Source organism: Schistocerca gregaria, chromosome 2 (assembly GCF_023897955.1).
Source record: "Schistocerca gregaria isolate iqSchGreg1 chromosome 2, iqSchGreg1.2, whole genome shotgun sequence".
Lineage (NCBI taxonomy): Eukaryota > Metazoa > Arthropoda > Insecta > Orthoptera > Acrididae > Schistocerca > Schistocerca gregaria.
Genome location: NC_064921.1, coordinates 1,039,081,375 through 1,039,095,381, shown reverse-complemented (window position 1 = coordinate 1,039,095,381; position 14,007 = coordinate 1,039,081,375). Strand labels below are relative to the sequence as shown.

The window sequence follows — 14,007 nt, the reverse complement described above, 5'->3', positions numbered from 1 at the left end:
TTGCCGTATGCTTTACACAGCGAGTATCTTCCTTGTTGACACGGATGGAGCTGGACTCTCCACCTACTGTAGAAAGTGGCGTTTGAATATAGACATTTTATATGGATGTTGTTTAATGGTAATGATATTGCACATCTCGCTGAATTGTAAATGGTTGTAATGACAGCGGAAATCAATGGAAACGGCAGATGCAAATTCCGACCTGTGTCAGACCTGATAGAGCGTTGGGTACGGTTCCGAAGCGACGCATAAGAGGGGGAAGACACAGATACCGACTATGAATGGAGACGAGAGCGTACCCATGACGTGGCAGGCCGTGGGGGCGGTGGAGGCGGGCGCAGGCGGGGGCGGCGCGGCGGTGTCGCTGGAGTTGTCCCCGTCGACGCCGGCGGGCGGCGTGCTGTCGCTGCTGGACGCCGCGGCGTCGACGTCCGCGGTGTCGTCGCCGACGTCGGCGGCGGCCGTGGTGGGCCAGGCGGCCGCCTCCGTCACCATGTCCGGCCCCGGTGAGCCGCCCAGCAGCGCCATCGAGCTGTTCTCAGCTACAGCTGCGGACACAGGCAGACTGTTGTGCAACGGCGAAGGGTATTCGGGTCAGTTTTTGAGGTGGCATAGCAAACTGAAAGGGTCGATGTTACACTCTGATGTAAATCAGTGGATTGGATTGTTTGAGGAAAGAGACCAAACTGCGAGGTCATCGGTCTCATTGGATTAGGGAAGGGCGGAGAGGGAAATCGGACGTGCCTTTCAAAGGAACCATCCCAGCATTTGCTTGGAGCGATTTAGGGAAATCACGGAAAACCTAAATCAGGATGGCCGGACACGGTGTTGGACCGTCGTCCTCCCGAAAAATCAGTGGACATCTGGTGTTTAAGGTCCAACGTTACGATATTTCCGCGATAGGTAGAGGGCGCACGAAACAAGCTGGACTATACCTGCGCAGACAGTGTAATCGAGAAGGTAACAATGGTACTGGTGGCGGTTAACTAGTGCCCGTCACAGCTCGACAGGCGAGGTGCAATTCAGCAGCTGAAGGCCAGTCACAAACAGAATTTGTGATCCACAGCCAGCCCGTCTGTTTTCACCTGACCTGTTAACCTATTCTTCTTTCAGTGAACCGTAATCAGTGGCGAGTTTCGAGTTTTGATGCCATATTAAAATCTGGTCTTAATGGCGGCAAAATATAGGGGAGTTTACACTAATATGCTAATGCAGTAGCATTTGCAATTATAAAACAAACAACTGAGGAAAAGTCATTACAATAGCTTATGGAAAGCTCGTTTTCGATGTAAAAATATGCGTGCAGTTTGTTCAGTAGACGAGTACACTTCCAAACCAGTACTACCTCTTATTTCATCAGCTACCATTGTCCATTAAAAAAATTAAAATATTTTGATGACTGGCACATAAATACCGCGACTCCCTCCAGCACTCCTCTGGGGCACTACATCTGTTGTTTCGGCAGTGTGTAACTGTAGTCTGCCAAACAAATAATGATCATCACGTATTTCATTTGACACCCAGTTTGGACAGATAGGGTAGCTTCCTGTGCAGCAAAAAAAAAAAAAAAAAAAAAAAAAGTACCCTTTCGATAGAGTGGTCGTAAAAGGGACAGAAACATGAAGAATAACCAGTAGACTGAACAGCGTTACTGCGTTACAGTAGCAGAGCAGTCAGCGCAGGTCACGGGGTGTTATCGCTGCTCAAGTACTGGTTATCTTTCTTGTTTTACTGTCCCTGTTAAGCGAGTGTATGCTGAAAAGCAATGCCTCACAATTTTTAATGTGAAAATTCTTAAAGTTTTTTAAAATAAAACAAAAGTTATTAACATGCTACATCTCTGTTATTCATGTCTACAAATTTGCAGCCTTCTGCTGCAAAAGGACCAGAATTGTAGCGTACAACAGGGCAGTGTGTAAACTATGTAGTTGAGAGAGAAACAACGTGTTATAGTCGAGTTATGAAGTCGAAGAGTTCCTCCACACATGTAGTACCCTCTGCTTCAGCATGACAATGCCAGATCACACACGAGCGCCGCGATATCTGCAACAATCCGACGCTCTGCGTTCGTTGTCATAGTCCCGACTTGCCCCATCCAATTTGCATCTGTTTTCAAACCTTAAAGGACACTCTCGAGGACTTCATTTGATAATGATGAAGCGATGCAAGCAAAGATGAGGTTGTGGCTTTGTCAGCAGGGACAAACACCCTACAGTGACACTAACAACAAAACAGGTCTCTTTCTCTAGGAGAAATTTGTTTGTTTCTAGGCTGACTAGTTGAGGAATAAATATGTATACCTTTTATCATGATGAAGAACGTTCTTTCTTCTTTCGTTCTTTCTCGGCCTGGTTACTATTGAGTTGGCCGTGTTAGTTGCAGAGGATGGCCAGAAGCCCTTCCTGTCCCCACCTGGAACCTCTCAGGACGGAATTAGCCTACACCAGATGTCTGCGTCTAGTGTGAGCCATGTAATACTGCGAACGTCTTCAAATGTCGCGTAACTGAGGAGGAACGTGGGGACCAACTCGGTATTCACCTAGCGTGATGTGGAGAACCACCTAAAAACCACATCCCGGCTGGCCGGCATACGGGCCTTCGTCGTTAATCGGCTTGGCGGATTCGATCCAGCGCCGGCGCGCCTACCCGAGTCCAGGAAACAACGCATTAGCGCTCTCGGCTGCGCTGGTGGGTAGGAATACACATGTACTCATGAAGAATAAAGATGTAGAATGTTAACACCATTTATGTAATTAAAGATTTTTAAGCGTTTTTACGTAAAAAATTCGGAAGCGGTGTTTTTCAGCACGCCATATCAATAAAATAAATGTCGCGATAGACTGGTTTAGGACTGCTCTATCCAAAGGGCATATAAAATTCCGCTTTAAAAATAATTTTGATTGTTTCGGACAACAAACCTACGCTTTCTATCGACGCTCGGCGTCGCATGAAAGAGGTGATGAGTAATGCGTTTTTGAGCGACTGCATTAACACACAAACACATGCACACACACAGAGACACACAGACACAGACACACACACACACACACACACACACACACACACACACACACACACGACAAACGACAGGGACACATTCCTTATTCCAAATGGAGGAAAAACGGTTCTATGAATATGTGTCCGGAAATCCATCGTCACCGCGGTAGATGGCGCTGACGAATGGAAGTTCCTCTGGCCACGTGCTGTGTATTCCTTGTGTATTGCAGGCTGTGTGGTTGACGCAGCGTACTGTAAGCAGCAGAATGGTCCGTTATTCATGTCGGGAACAAGTCGATATGATGTTAATTTGTGGCCAAGGAGATGGAAATGGTCGAGAGCCAGAACGGCTATAACAAAACAAGTACCCTCACAGACACCTATCACATCACACAACATTTCAAGGCCATTTTGGGCATTTGTGTGTTCATGGGTCCTTTCAAACACAGAACGTGCAGTGAGGCGGCGAGGTGTGCCTAACCGGATTTGGAAGACCGGATCCAACTGGAAAAGCTCCAGGTACGCTGCCCGCTAACATGGTGTAAGCCAAAGTACGATTATGTGTATCCTCCACGAGAACGGCTACTATACCTGTCACCGGCTACGATTGTAAGGATTATCGGTAGCGGATTTCCATCTATGGGAAGGATTTTCTCTATGGTTATATATATATATATATATACTCAGAAGCCCGTTAAATTTGAAAACGTGCTGATTCACGGAATTATGTAGGTACAGAGGTAGCACTTGGCAGATATGCCTGAAATGGCGTGGGGTTTGAGGTGTTATTGAAACAGAACACGAATGCAAAAACCGGCGTTGGACAGTAACATGCTAGTGATGCAGCAGAAGATCACCCACAGCTGCAGAATCTGAGCTACCGTAAATCCTGGAACTGTCGTAGAAACCTCATTACATGACGAGTAAATCACAGTGTGGTGTGAATTTACCACATCAACCGCAGTGCGAGAAGTTGCTTTACAAAGTGTCTGCGTGTCGGTGCGACGTACGCCGCTATTTTACAGAATCGTACCATCCTTAGCTTGGCTGATAAACATCTCCTGCAAGGTACGGCTTTTATGCAGGATGGCGCTCCACCCCGTATTGCTACACGTATGAAAGATGACTTACAGACATCGCGTGTTTCGCCGCCTCTACCGTCACTCTTGACCTCCCAGGGCCCCAGAAATCAATTCACCTGATTGTTGTTCATGGAGTTACCTCATGTCGGATGTATGCCATGATCGTCCGACTTTATCAGAATCATGAAAGAAGGTTGTATACATGGAAGAACCAAGGGGATACTGACAGGTTTCAGATAGATTATATAATGGTAAGACAGAGATTTAGGAACCAGGTTTTAAATTGTAAGACATTTCTAGGGGCAGATGTGTACTCGGACCACAATCTGTTGGTTATGAACTGTAGATTAAAACTGAAGAAACCGCAAAAAGGTGGGAATTTGAGGAGATGGTACCTGGATAAACTAAAAGAACCAGAGGTTGTAGAGAGTTTCTGGAAGAGGATAAAGGAACAATTGACAAGAATGGGGGAAAGAAATACAGTAAAAGAAGAATGGATAGCTTTGAGGGATGAAGTGGTGAAGGTAGCAGAGGATCAAGTAGGTAAAAAGACGAGGGCTAGTAGAAATCCTTGGTTGACAGAAGAAATACAGAATTTAATTGATGAAAGGAGAAAATATAAAAATGCAGTAAATGAAGCAGGCAAAAAGGAATACAAACGTCTCAAAAATGAGATTGACAGGAAGTGCAAAATGGCTAAGCAGGGATGGCTAGAGGACAAATGTAAGCATGTAGACGCATGTATCGCTAGGGGTGAGAAAGATACTGCCTTCAGGAAAATTAAAGAGACCTTTGGAGAAAAGAGAACCACTTGTATGAATATCAAGGGCTCAGATGCAAACCCAGTTCAAAGCAAAGAAGGGAAAGCAGAAAGGTGGAAGGAGTATATAGAGAGACTATACAAGGGCGACGTTCTTGAGCATAATATTATGGAAATGGAAAATGATGTAGATGAAGATAAAATGGGAGATATGATACTGCGTGAAGAATTTGATAGAGCACTGAAACACCTGAGTCGAAACAAGGCCCCAGGAGTAGACAACATTCCATTGGAACTACTGACGGCCTTGGGAGAGCCAGTCCTGACAAAACTCTACCATCTGGTGAGCAAGATGTATGAGACAGGCGAAATACCATCAGACTTCAAGAAGAATGTAATAATTCCAATCCCAAAGAAAGCAGGTGTTGACAGATGTGAAAATTACTGAACTGTCAGTTTAATAAGTCACGGCTGCAAAATACTAACACGAATTCTGTACAGACGAATGGAAAAACTGGCAGAAGCCGACCTCGGGGAAGATCAGTTTGGATTCCGTAGGAATATGGGAACACGTGAGGCAACACTGACCCTACGACTTATATTAGAAGCTACATTAAGAAAAGGCAAACCTACGTTTCTAGCATTTGTAGACTTGGAGAAAGCTTTTGACAATGTTGACTGGAATAATCTCTTTCAAATTCTGAAGGTGGCGGGGCTAAAATATAGGAAGCGAAAGGCTATTTACTATTTGTGTAGAAACCAGATTGCAGTTATAAGAGCATAGGGACATGAAAGGGAAGCAGTGGTTGGGAAGGGAGTGAGACAGGTTCGTAGCCTCTCCCCGATGTTATTCAATCTGTATATTGAGCAAGCAGTAAAGGAAACAAGAGAAAAATTCGGAGTAGGTATTCAAATCCATGGAGAAGTAATAAAAGCTTTAAGGTTCGCCGATGACATTGTAATTATGTCAGAGACAGGAAAGGACCTGGAAGAGCAGTTGAACGGAATGGACAGTGTCTTACCCTCCGCCTCACACCGTCAGCTGGCTTGCGGAGTATGGATGTAGATGTAGATGTAGTCTTGAAAGGATGCAATAAGGTGAACACCAACAAAAGCAAAAAGAGGATAATGGAATGTAGTCGAATTTAGTCGAGTGATGCTGAGGGAATTAGATTAGTGAATGAGACACTTAAAGTAGTAAATGAGTTTTGCTATTTGGCGAGCAAGGTAACTGATGATGGTCGAAGTAAAGAGGATATGAAATGTAGACTGGCAATGGCAAGGAAAGCCTTTCTGAAGAAGAAAAATTTGTTAACATCGAGTATAGATTTAAATGTCAGGAAGTCGTTTCAGAAAGTACTTATATGGAGTGTAGCCATGTATGGAAGTGAAACATGGACGATAAATAGTTTGGCCAAGAAGAGAATAGAAGCCTTCGAAATGTGGTGCTACAGAAGAATGCTGAAGATTAGATGGGTAGATCACGTAACTAATGAGGAAGTATTGAATAGGATTGGGGAGAAGAGGAGTTCCTGGCACAACTTGAGAAGAACAAGGGTTCGGCTGGTAGGACTTGTTGTGAGACATCAAGGGATCACCAATTTAGTATTGGAGGGTAGCGTGGAGCGTAAAAATCGTAGAGGGAGACCAAGAGATGAATACACTAAACAGATTCAGAAGGATGTAGGATGCAGTACGTATTGGGAGATGAAGAAGCTTGCACAGGGTAGAGTAGCATGGAGAGCTGCATTAAACCAGTCTCAGGACTGAAGACCACAACAACAACAACAACAACAACAACATAAAGAAATATGAATGTTTTAGTTGGACCACTTTTTTCGCTTAGTGATAGATGACGCTGTAATAGTCACAAACGTATAAGTATGTGGTATCACGTAACATTCCGCCAGTGCGGACGGTATTTGCTTCGTGATACATTACCCGTGTTAAAATGGACGGTTTACCAATTGCGGAAAAGGTCGATATCGTGTTTATGTATGGCTATTGCAATCAAAATGCCCAAAGGGCGTATGCTGTGTATGCTGCTCGGTATCCTGGACGACATCATCCATGTGTCAGGACCGTTCACCACAGGAAGTGTTCAGCCACATGTGAAACGTCAACCAAATGATGATGCCCAAGTAGGTGTTTTAGCTGCTGTCGCGGCTAGTCCGCACATCAGCAGCATACAAATTGCACGAGAATCGGGGATCTCAAAAACGTCGGTATTGAGAGTGCTACATCAACATCGATTGCACCTGTACCATATTTCTATGCACCAGGAATTGCATGGCGACGACTTTGAACGTCGTGTACCGTTCTGCCACTGGACACAAGAGAAATTGCGGGACAATGACAGATTTTTTGCACTCGTTCTATTTACCGACGAAGCGTCATTCACCAACAGCGGTAACGTAAACCGGCATAATATGCACTATGGGGCAACGAAAAATCCACGATGGCTGCTACTAGTGGAACATCAGCGACCGTGGCGGGTTAATGTATGGTGAGACATTATGGGAGAAAGGATAATTGGCCCCCATTTTCTCGATGGCAATCTAAATGGTGCAATGTTTGCTGATTTCCTACGTAATGTTCTACCGATGTTACTACAAGATGTTTCACTGCGTGCGGTTGAAGCGGCATTGAATAGCATATTTCATGACAGGTGGATAGGTAGTCGAAGCAACATACCAAGACCCGCACGTTCATCGTATCTGACGTCACCGGATTTCTTTCTGTGGGTAAAGTTGAAGGATATTTGCTATAGTGATCCACCGACAACGCCCGATAACATGCGTCAGCGCAATTTCAGTGCATGTGCGAACATTACGGAAGGCGAACTACTCGCTGTTGAGAGGGATGTCGTTACACGTATTGCAAAACTCATTGAGGTTGACGGACATCATTATGAGCATTTATTGCGCTAATGTGGTATTTACAGGTAATCACGTTGTAAGAGCATGCGTTGTCAGAAATGAAAAGTTCACAAAGGTTCATGTATCACATTGGAACAACCGAAATAAAGTGTTCAAACGTACCTACGTTCTGTATTTTAATTTAAAAAACCTGCCTGGTACCAACTGTTCGTCTAAAATTGTGAGCCATATGTTTGTGACTATTACAGCGCCATCTGTCACAAAGCGAAAAAAGTGATCCAACTAAAACATTCATATTTCTTTATGTACTACACGAATATGTAATAAAAATGGGGGTTCCTATTAAAAAAAAAACGCAGTTCCTATCCGTTTTACCTATGGCAGCGCCATCTAGCGGGCCAACCATAGCGCCATCTGGTTTCCCCCTTCAAATTAGACAAGTTTCGTTCCTTGTAGTTTTTTCGTTTGACGCTTATTTTCGAGAGCCCGGTCACGATCAATGGGCCACCCTGTATGTTAAGGCTCACCGGACATTTGACCATCTTCTTCTGTGCGGATGCACAAACAGTGCCCGAACTCTTACGGGAATCAGCAGTAAAGCCGAGAGTAATGAGTATGATAGGCAGTGAGATATGTGGTCCGGTCACGATCAATGGGCCACTCTGCATATGAAGGTGAACTAGAATATTCTCCTAGTATTTGGTGTAAGGGACCGGTGGTCACCGGGGCTCGTCGTAAGAGTAATAAGGTTTCGTTTGGTTTTCCTGCCTTCTGTATCAGTGTCGCATGGAAAATGTCTGCACAGTAGTGCATACACCGACGGTATGCGCTGTGCGCCTTGTTTGGAAACATAGTCGTGTTTGTTCCATTCATTCACAGTATTTGCTCTCGACAACAGCAATGCTTACTTTACTCTCGGTCCTTAAGACTACATTCAGTACTTCTCGGTTCGGTCTCCTGTTTGGTTTTCCTACAGCGTTAATTGTACGTTAACGATGATACACAGTAGTATAGACATAAGTGATAAGAAGTTCCCCCGTACGCGTCTCAAGTATGGATCCGCTGAATGCGATGTAAAAACGGCACAACGACGCGATGCTCAGTTATTTCTGCAGCGACTGCAACCTCGTCACAGTAGTTTCGCAGTTGTAATAGGCGTCCAGGAATAACCAGACCGTTTGGTGTTACTACGCTTCGGCGTTTATATATCAAAGGCTTTTTGGCTCTTATGAAAGTAATTTCGAAGAAACAAAGATAATTATGATAGCAAAACCGAATCATATGTATATTATTTCTCAAGTCAGTGTCTCTTTTCCTCAAAACATGCTGTTTTTCCCTTTTTTACATTGGTTCCTACAAATAAGTATATCTATGCACATATTTATTGATAAAGCTCTCAGTTTAGGCTTATCTATTGCAGACGGGAATAAATAACGTAAAATGGCCAAAACACAAGGCACGCATTCACATAAGAAACAAAAAGCGTCATCTTGGAAATTAAGTGTCAAACAATGAGCGAACAGTTGCTGCATCAACACTAAGTCGCAGCTCCACACACATGTGGGACTTTCGTATCTCTGTTATCTCCAGGAAATAAATTTGTATGAGGGACACATAGGTCCCACTGGTCACGAAAGGGTTGATTGTTTCTGACCGTGTTGCCATAAACGGTGTGTCTCGATAAATATTTGTAGTATGATCATTAAGCTTTGAGTGATCAGCAGTTTTGACAAAGCAGCCCAAACACAAGGCCACTTGCTTAACAGTATGGCGGTCTATCTATGGAACGCAAAATTTCAGCGATCTTAGATAATAGATTAGACAGGTTCTTGGCAGGTCTCTGAAGATATGTGGCACCAGAGGTTTCATACAGGTCACACAATTCCCGTAAATCAGTGGCCGATGTCTTGTGGGCAAGAAGCTGGTGCAGATCTGTTCCGTATGGTTCAGATCCCGCGAATCTGGTAGTCAAGGGATCAACATGTGTTCACTGTCGTATTTCTCAAACCACTGCAGGACTATTCTGGCCTTGTGACACAGACGATTATCCTGTTGGAATAAGTCATCATCGTCGAGGAGGACATCAAGTATGAAAGGTTACAGGTGGTCCGCAATAATGTTCAAGCACTCCATAGCTGTCATACTGTCTTCCTTTACTGTCACAGGTTCCTTGAAAGCCCAGGTGAATGTTCCCATAACATAATACTGCATCCAATGGCATGCGTTCGTGGTGCAGTAAATGTTTCAAGCAGACATTCACATGGGTGGAAGCGTATCGAGACGCGACCATAGACCTGGTGTAACAAGAAACATGACTCATCAGATCAGGCGACAATTTTTCACTGACCCATGGTCCAGCCTCGATAATCCGTGTGCACTGAAATCGTAATTCACTATGTCGTTAGTTTAACATGGCAACACGCAGGGATCGTCTGCTGTGGAAGCCCATGTTCAACAATGCCCGAAACACTTGCGCCTGTTCCATCATTTTACTCACTTTCAGATCTCTAAAATGATTCTCAATTCGTCTTTGCTCCACTTAGATATTTTCCTTACCGTGTAACTTTATATCTAATGCAGAGGCTTACCGGTAATCATCCTTCCCACCCACCATACACTAGTGGAACAGGAAGGGAGGGTCAGTTAGTGCTACCAGAAGTACTGTAGGTGGCTTGTGGCGTACTGATGCAGATCAGAGATAGTCAATCTGTTTTACCTATCGCACAGTTTTGTGTCCCTGTTAATAATAAAATTTTCTAACAGCCCACCGGCTCCACAGTAATGGTGCCTTGTACGGAAATAACTTTACTTCTTACAATTTATAAAGCAGGGTTACAGCAAGTTAAAGTATACATTAATAATCACTCGCCAAATACTTTAAAATGTTATGAAAATTCCTACTGGCCACCGCCCACCACCAAAAGCTGGAAAACTCACTAGTGGGCGATAGGTCTGATGCCGAGTACGACTGATGTAGATGTTGATGTAACACATCCTCAACGTGACCAGGGGGCTTTCGAGCGGTGCAAAATGGTCATTTTGTTTTGGATGACTGGTGTATTTATTTAAACTGAACTGTACTGTTTACTGTACCCTCCAAACAAACCATTTCTGAATCTCGCTTACATGAGAAATAGTGACAAGCACTCTTTTGCAGTTTGACATTGCGAAATAGTTCAGAATTCTGTTATGGAAATAGTTCTGCAATGAACGGTCAACTATGATTATTGTGAAATTTACAATGAAATTAATACCCCCAGCTGCATACAGGCGTTGATATAAGTCAACGGGGACAGTTGAAAATGTGTGCCCCGACCCGGGATCTCCTGCTTACATGGCAGACGCTCTATCATTTTTTTAAAGTCACATTTAGTTCGTTTCGCTCGTTGCATCTGCTCGGGGCGGACGCAGCAAGACACCCGTTCTTAATTTCGACGTTGATCCATTAACTCAGTTTTTTTATTACAGAGGGCAGCTAACCCTCTGACCGAACACGCTGAGCTACCGTGCCGGCATCCATCTAAGCCACCGAGGACGTAGAGGACAGTGCGACTGCAGAGACTTATCTCTTGCACGCCTCCCGTGAGACCCACATTCGCAGCTTACTGTCCCGCACTATATTCATAGTGCCCCTGTCTATCATACTCATTACTCTCGGCTTTACTGCTGATTCCCGTAAGAGTTCGGGCACTGTTTGTGCATCCGCACAGAAGAAGATGGTCAAATGTCCGGTGAGCCTTAACATACAGGGTGGCCCATTGATCGTGACCGGGCTCTCGAAAATAAGCGTCAAACGAAAAAACTACAAAGAACGAAAGTTGTCTAGCTTGAAGGGGGAAACCAGATGGCGCTATGGTTGGCTCTCTAGATGGCGCTGCCATAGGTCCAACAGATATCAATTGCGTTTGTTTTTTTTTAAAAAATAGGAACCAACATTTTTATTACATATTCGTGTTGTACGTAAAGAAATATGAATGTTTTAGTTGGACAACCTTTTTCGCTTTGTCACAGGCGGCGCTGTAATTCGCCTACCCGTAATGGTCGCACATGCATTGACAATGCGCTGACGCATGTTGTCAGGCGTTGTCGGTGGATCACGATAGCAAATATCCTTCAACTTTCCCCACAGAAAGAAATACGGGGAACTCAGATCCGGTGAACGTGAGGGCCATTGTATGTTGCTTTGACGACCAATCCACCTATCATGAAATATGCTATTCAATACCGCTTCAACCGCACGCGAGCTGTGTGCCGGACATCCATCATGTTGGAAGTACATCGCCATTCTGTGATGCAGTGAAACTCCTTGTAGTAACATCGGTAGAACATTACGTAGGAAATCAGGATAGCCGGCCGTCGTGGCCATGAGGTTCTACGCACTTCAGTCTAGAACCGCGTGACTGCTACGGTCGCAGGTTCGAATCCTGCCTCGGACATGGATGTGTGTGATGTCCTTAGGTTAGTTAGGTTTAAGTAGTTCTAAGTTCTAGGGGACTGATGGCCTCAGATGTTGAGTCCCATAGTGCTCAGAGCCATTTTGAAATCAGCCTACCTTGCACAATTTAGATTGCCATCGATAAAATGGGAGACAATTATCCTTCGACCCCTACTGTTGCACTATACATTAACCCGCGAAGGTCGCTGATGTTCCACTTGTCACAGTCATCGTGGATTTTCCGTTGCCCAATAGTGCATATTATGCCGGTTTACGTTACCGCTGTTGGTGAATGACGCTTCGTCGCTAAATAGAACGCGTGCAAAAAATCTGTCATAGTCCCGTAATTTCTCTTGTGCCCAGTGGCAGAACTGTACACGACGTTCAAAGTCGTCGCCATGCAATTCCTGGTGCATAGAAATATGGTACGGGTGCAATCGATGTTGATGTAGCATTCTCAATACCGACGTTTTTGAGATTCCCGATTCTCGCGCAGTTTGTCTGCTACTGATGTGCGGATTAGCCGCGACAGCAGCTAAAACATCTACTTGGGCATCATCATTTGTTGCAGGTCGTGGTTGACGTTCCGAATGTGTCTCAACACTTGCTGTTTCCTTAAATAACGTAACTATCAGGCGCGAACGCTCCGGACACTGGGATGATGTCGTCCAGGATACCGAGCACCGTTCATAGCACTCCGCCGTTGGGCATTTTGATCGCAATAGCCATACATCAACACGATATCGACCTTTTCCGCAGTTCGTAAACGGTCCATTTTGACACTCATAATGTATCACGACGCAAATACCGTCCACACTGGCGGAATGTTACCTGATACCACGTAGTTATACGTTTGTGAGTATTACAGCGAAAAAAAGTGGTCCAACTGAAACATTCATATTTCTTTACAACTACACGAATATGTAATAAAATGGGCGTTCCTATTTAAAAAAACGTAGTTGATATCTGTTTGACCTATGGCAGCGCCATCCAGCGGGCCAGCCATTGCGCCATCTGGTTTCCCCCTTCAAGCTAAAGGAGTTTTGTTCTTTGGTTTTATGGCTCAATAATGTCAAACGGGAACGAAATTCCGGATAATCGATTTTCTGCTTACATCGAAAATAACTCACTAAAAATAACTCACTAAACTCGACATTCTCGCCATTGCACTGATGAGAGCAGGTGGTTTCTCTGCGAAAAATTAACTTTGTACACATAGCTGAACCGTGATGGCTCGTATCGATTCCGTTTTCGACAGGAAATGTGTTCTTCCGTTACCGGCTATTTGAGACGGCTAGGTGACGCTAGGCTACGGCGCTCTGGCAATTACGGGCGTCTGGTGAGAAAGTGGACGCGAAGTGAGTAGTGACAACGAAGTGTTACGCCGTGCGTTCATGCAGCGCGGCCGCCGCACGTGAGACGTGGCCACCGTCTTCTCGAGCACCGTATGCAAATACTTCAGTGGCAGTAGCGTGGCATACTTCAAAAGTGCTCACAGTGGGGGCGCCACAAGAGAGGCAGCAGTCATACCGCTGGAGTCGACAGAGGATGTAGTCCCACGTGATATGGTCGCGTCGTCGCGGGCCGGAAGGGGATTCGCCTGGTGGACCTCCTGGAATACGGAGCAGGTTTCAGTCGGGACGCTGTTACGGGAAATGAGCTTTGGCTACTGACCTGAAACAAGTGATCACGCCGAACTGCGTTAACCTTTTTTTCAGAATAAATCTTCTAAGTTGTAATTAATTCCGACTTCCCATTTGGTAGTTTGCACCTGGGACACAATACGGAGTGCTTCTCCATACAGCCGAGCAGTTGGATTTGGCATTTGCTTTGCCGTAGTGTGATGTGCCGGGG

The 14,007-nt window shown here is 44.9% G+C and overlaps 1 protein-coding gene across 1 annotated transcript in view; it reads right to left on the bottom strand.

The window, feature by feature from the left end:
* The window catches only part of LOC126336093 (mucin-19-like), a 749,219-nt gene that overhangs the window by 22,279 nt on the left and 712,933 nt on the right, over positions 1 to 14,007 (bottom strand). The window contains exon 4 of the mRNA XM_049999574.1: positions 300 to 548. Coding sequence (XP_049855531.1) covers positions 300 to 548 — 249 coding nt within the window. The remainder of the gene's footprint in view (positions 1 to 299; positions 549 to 14,007) is intronic.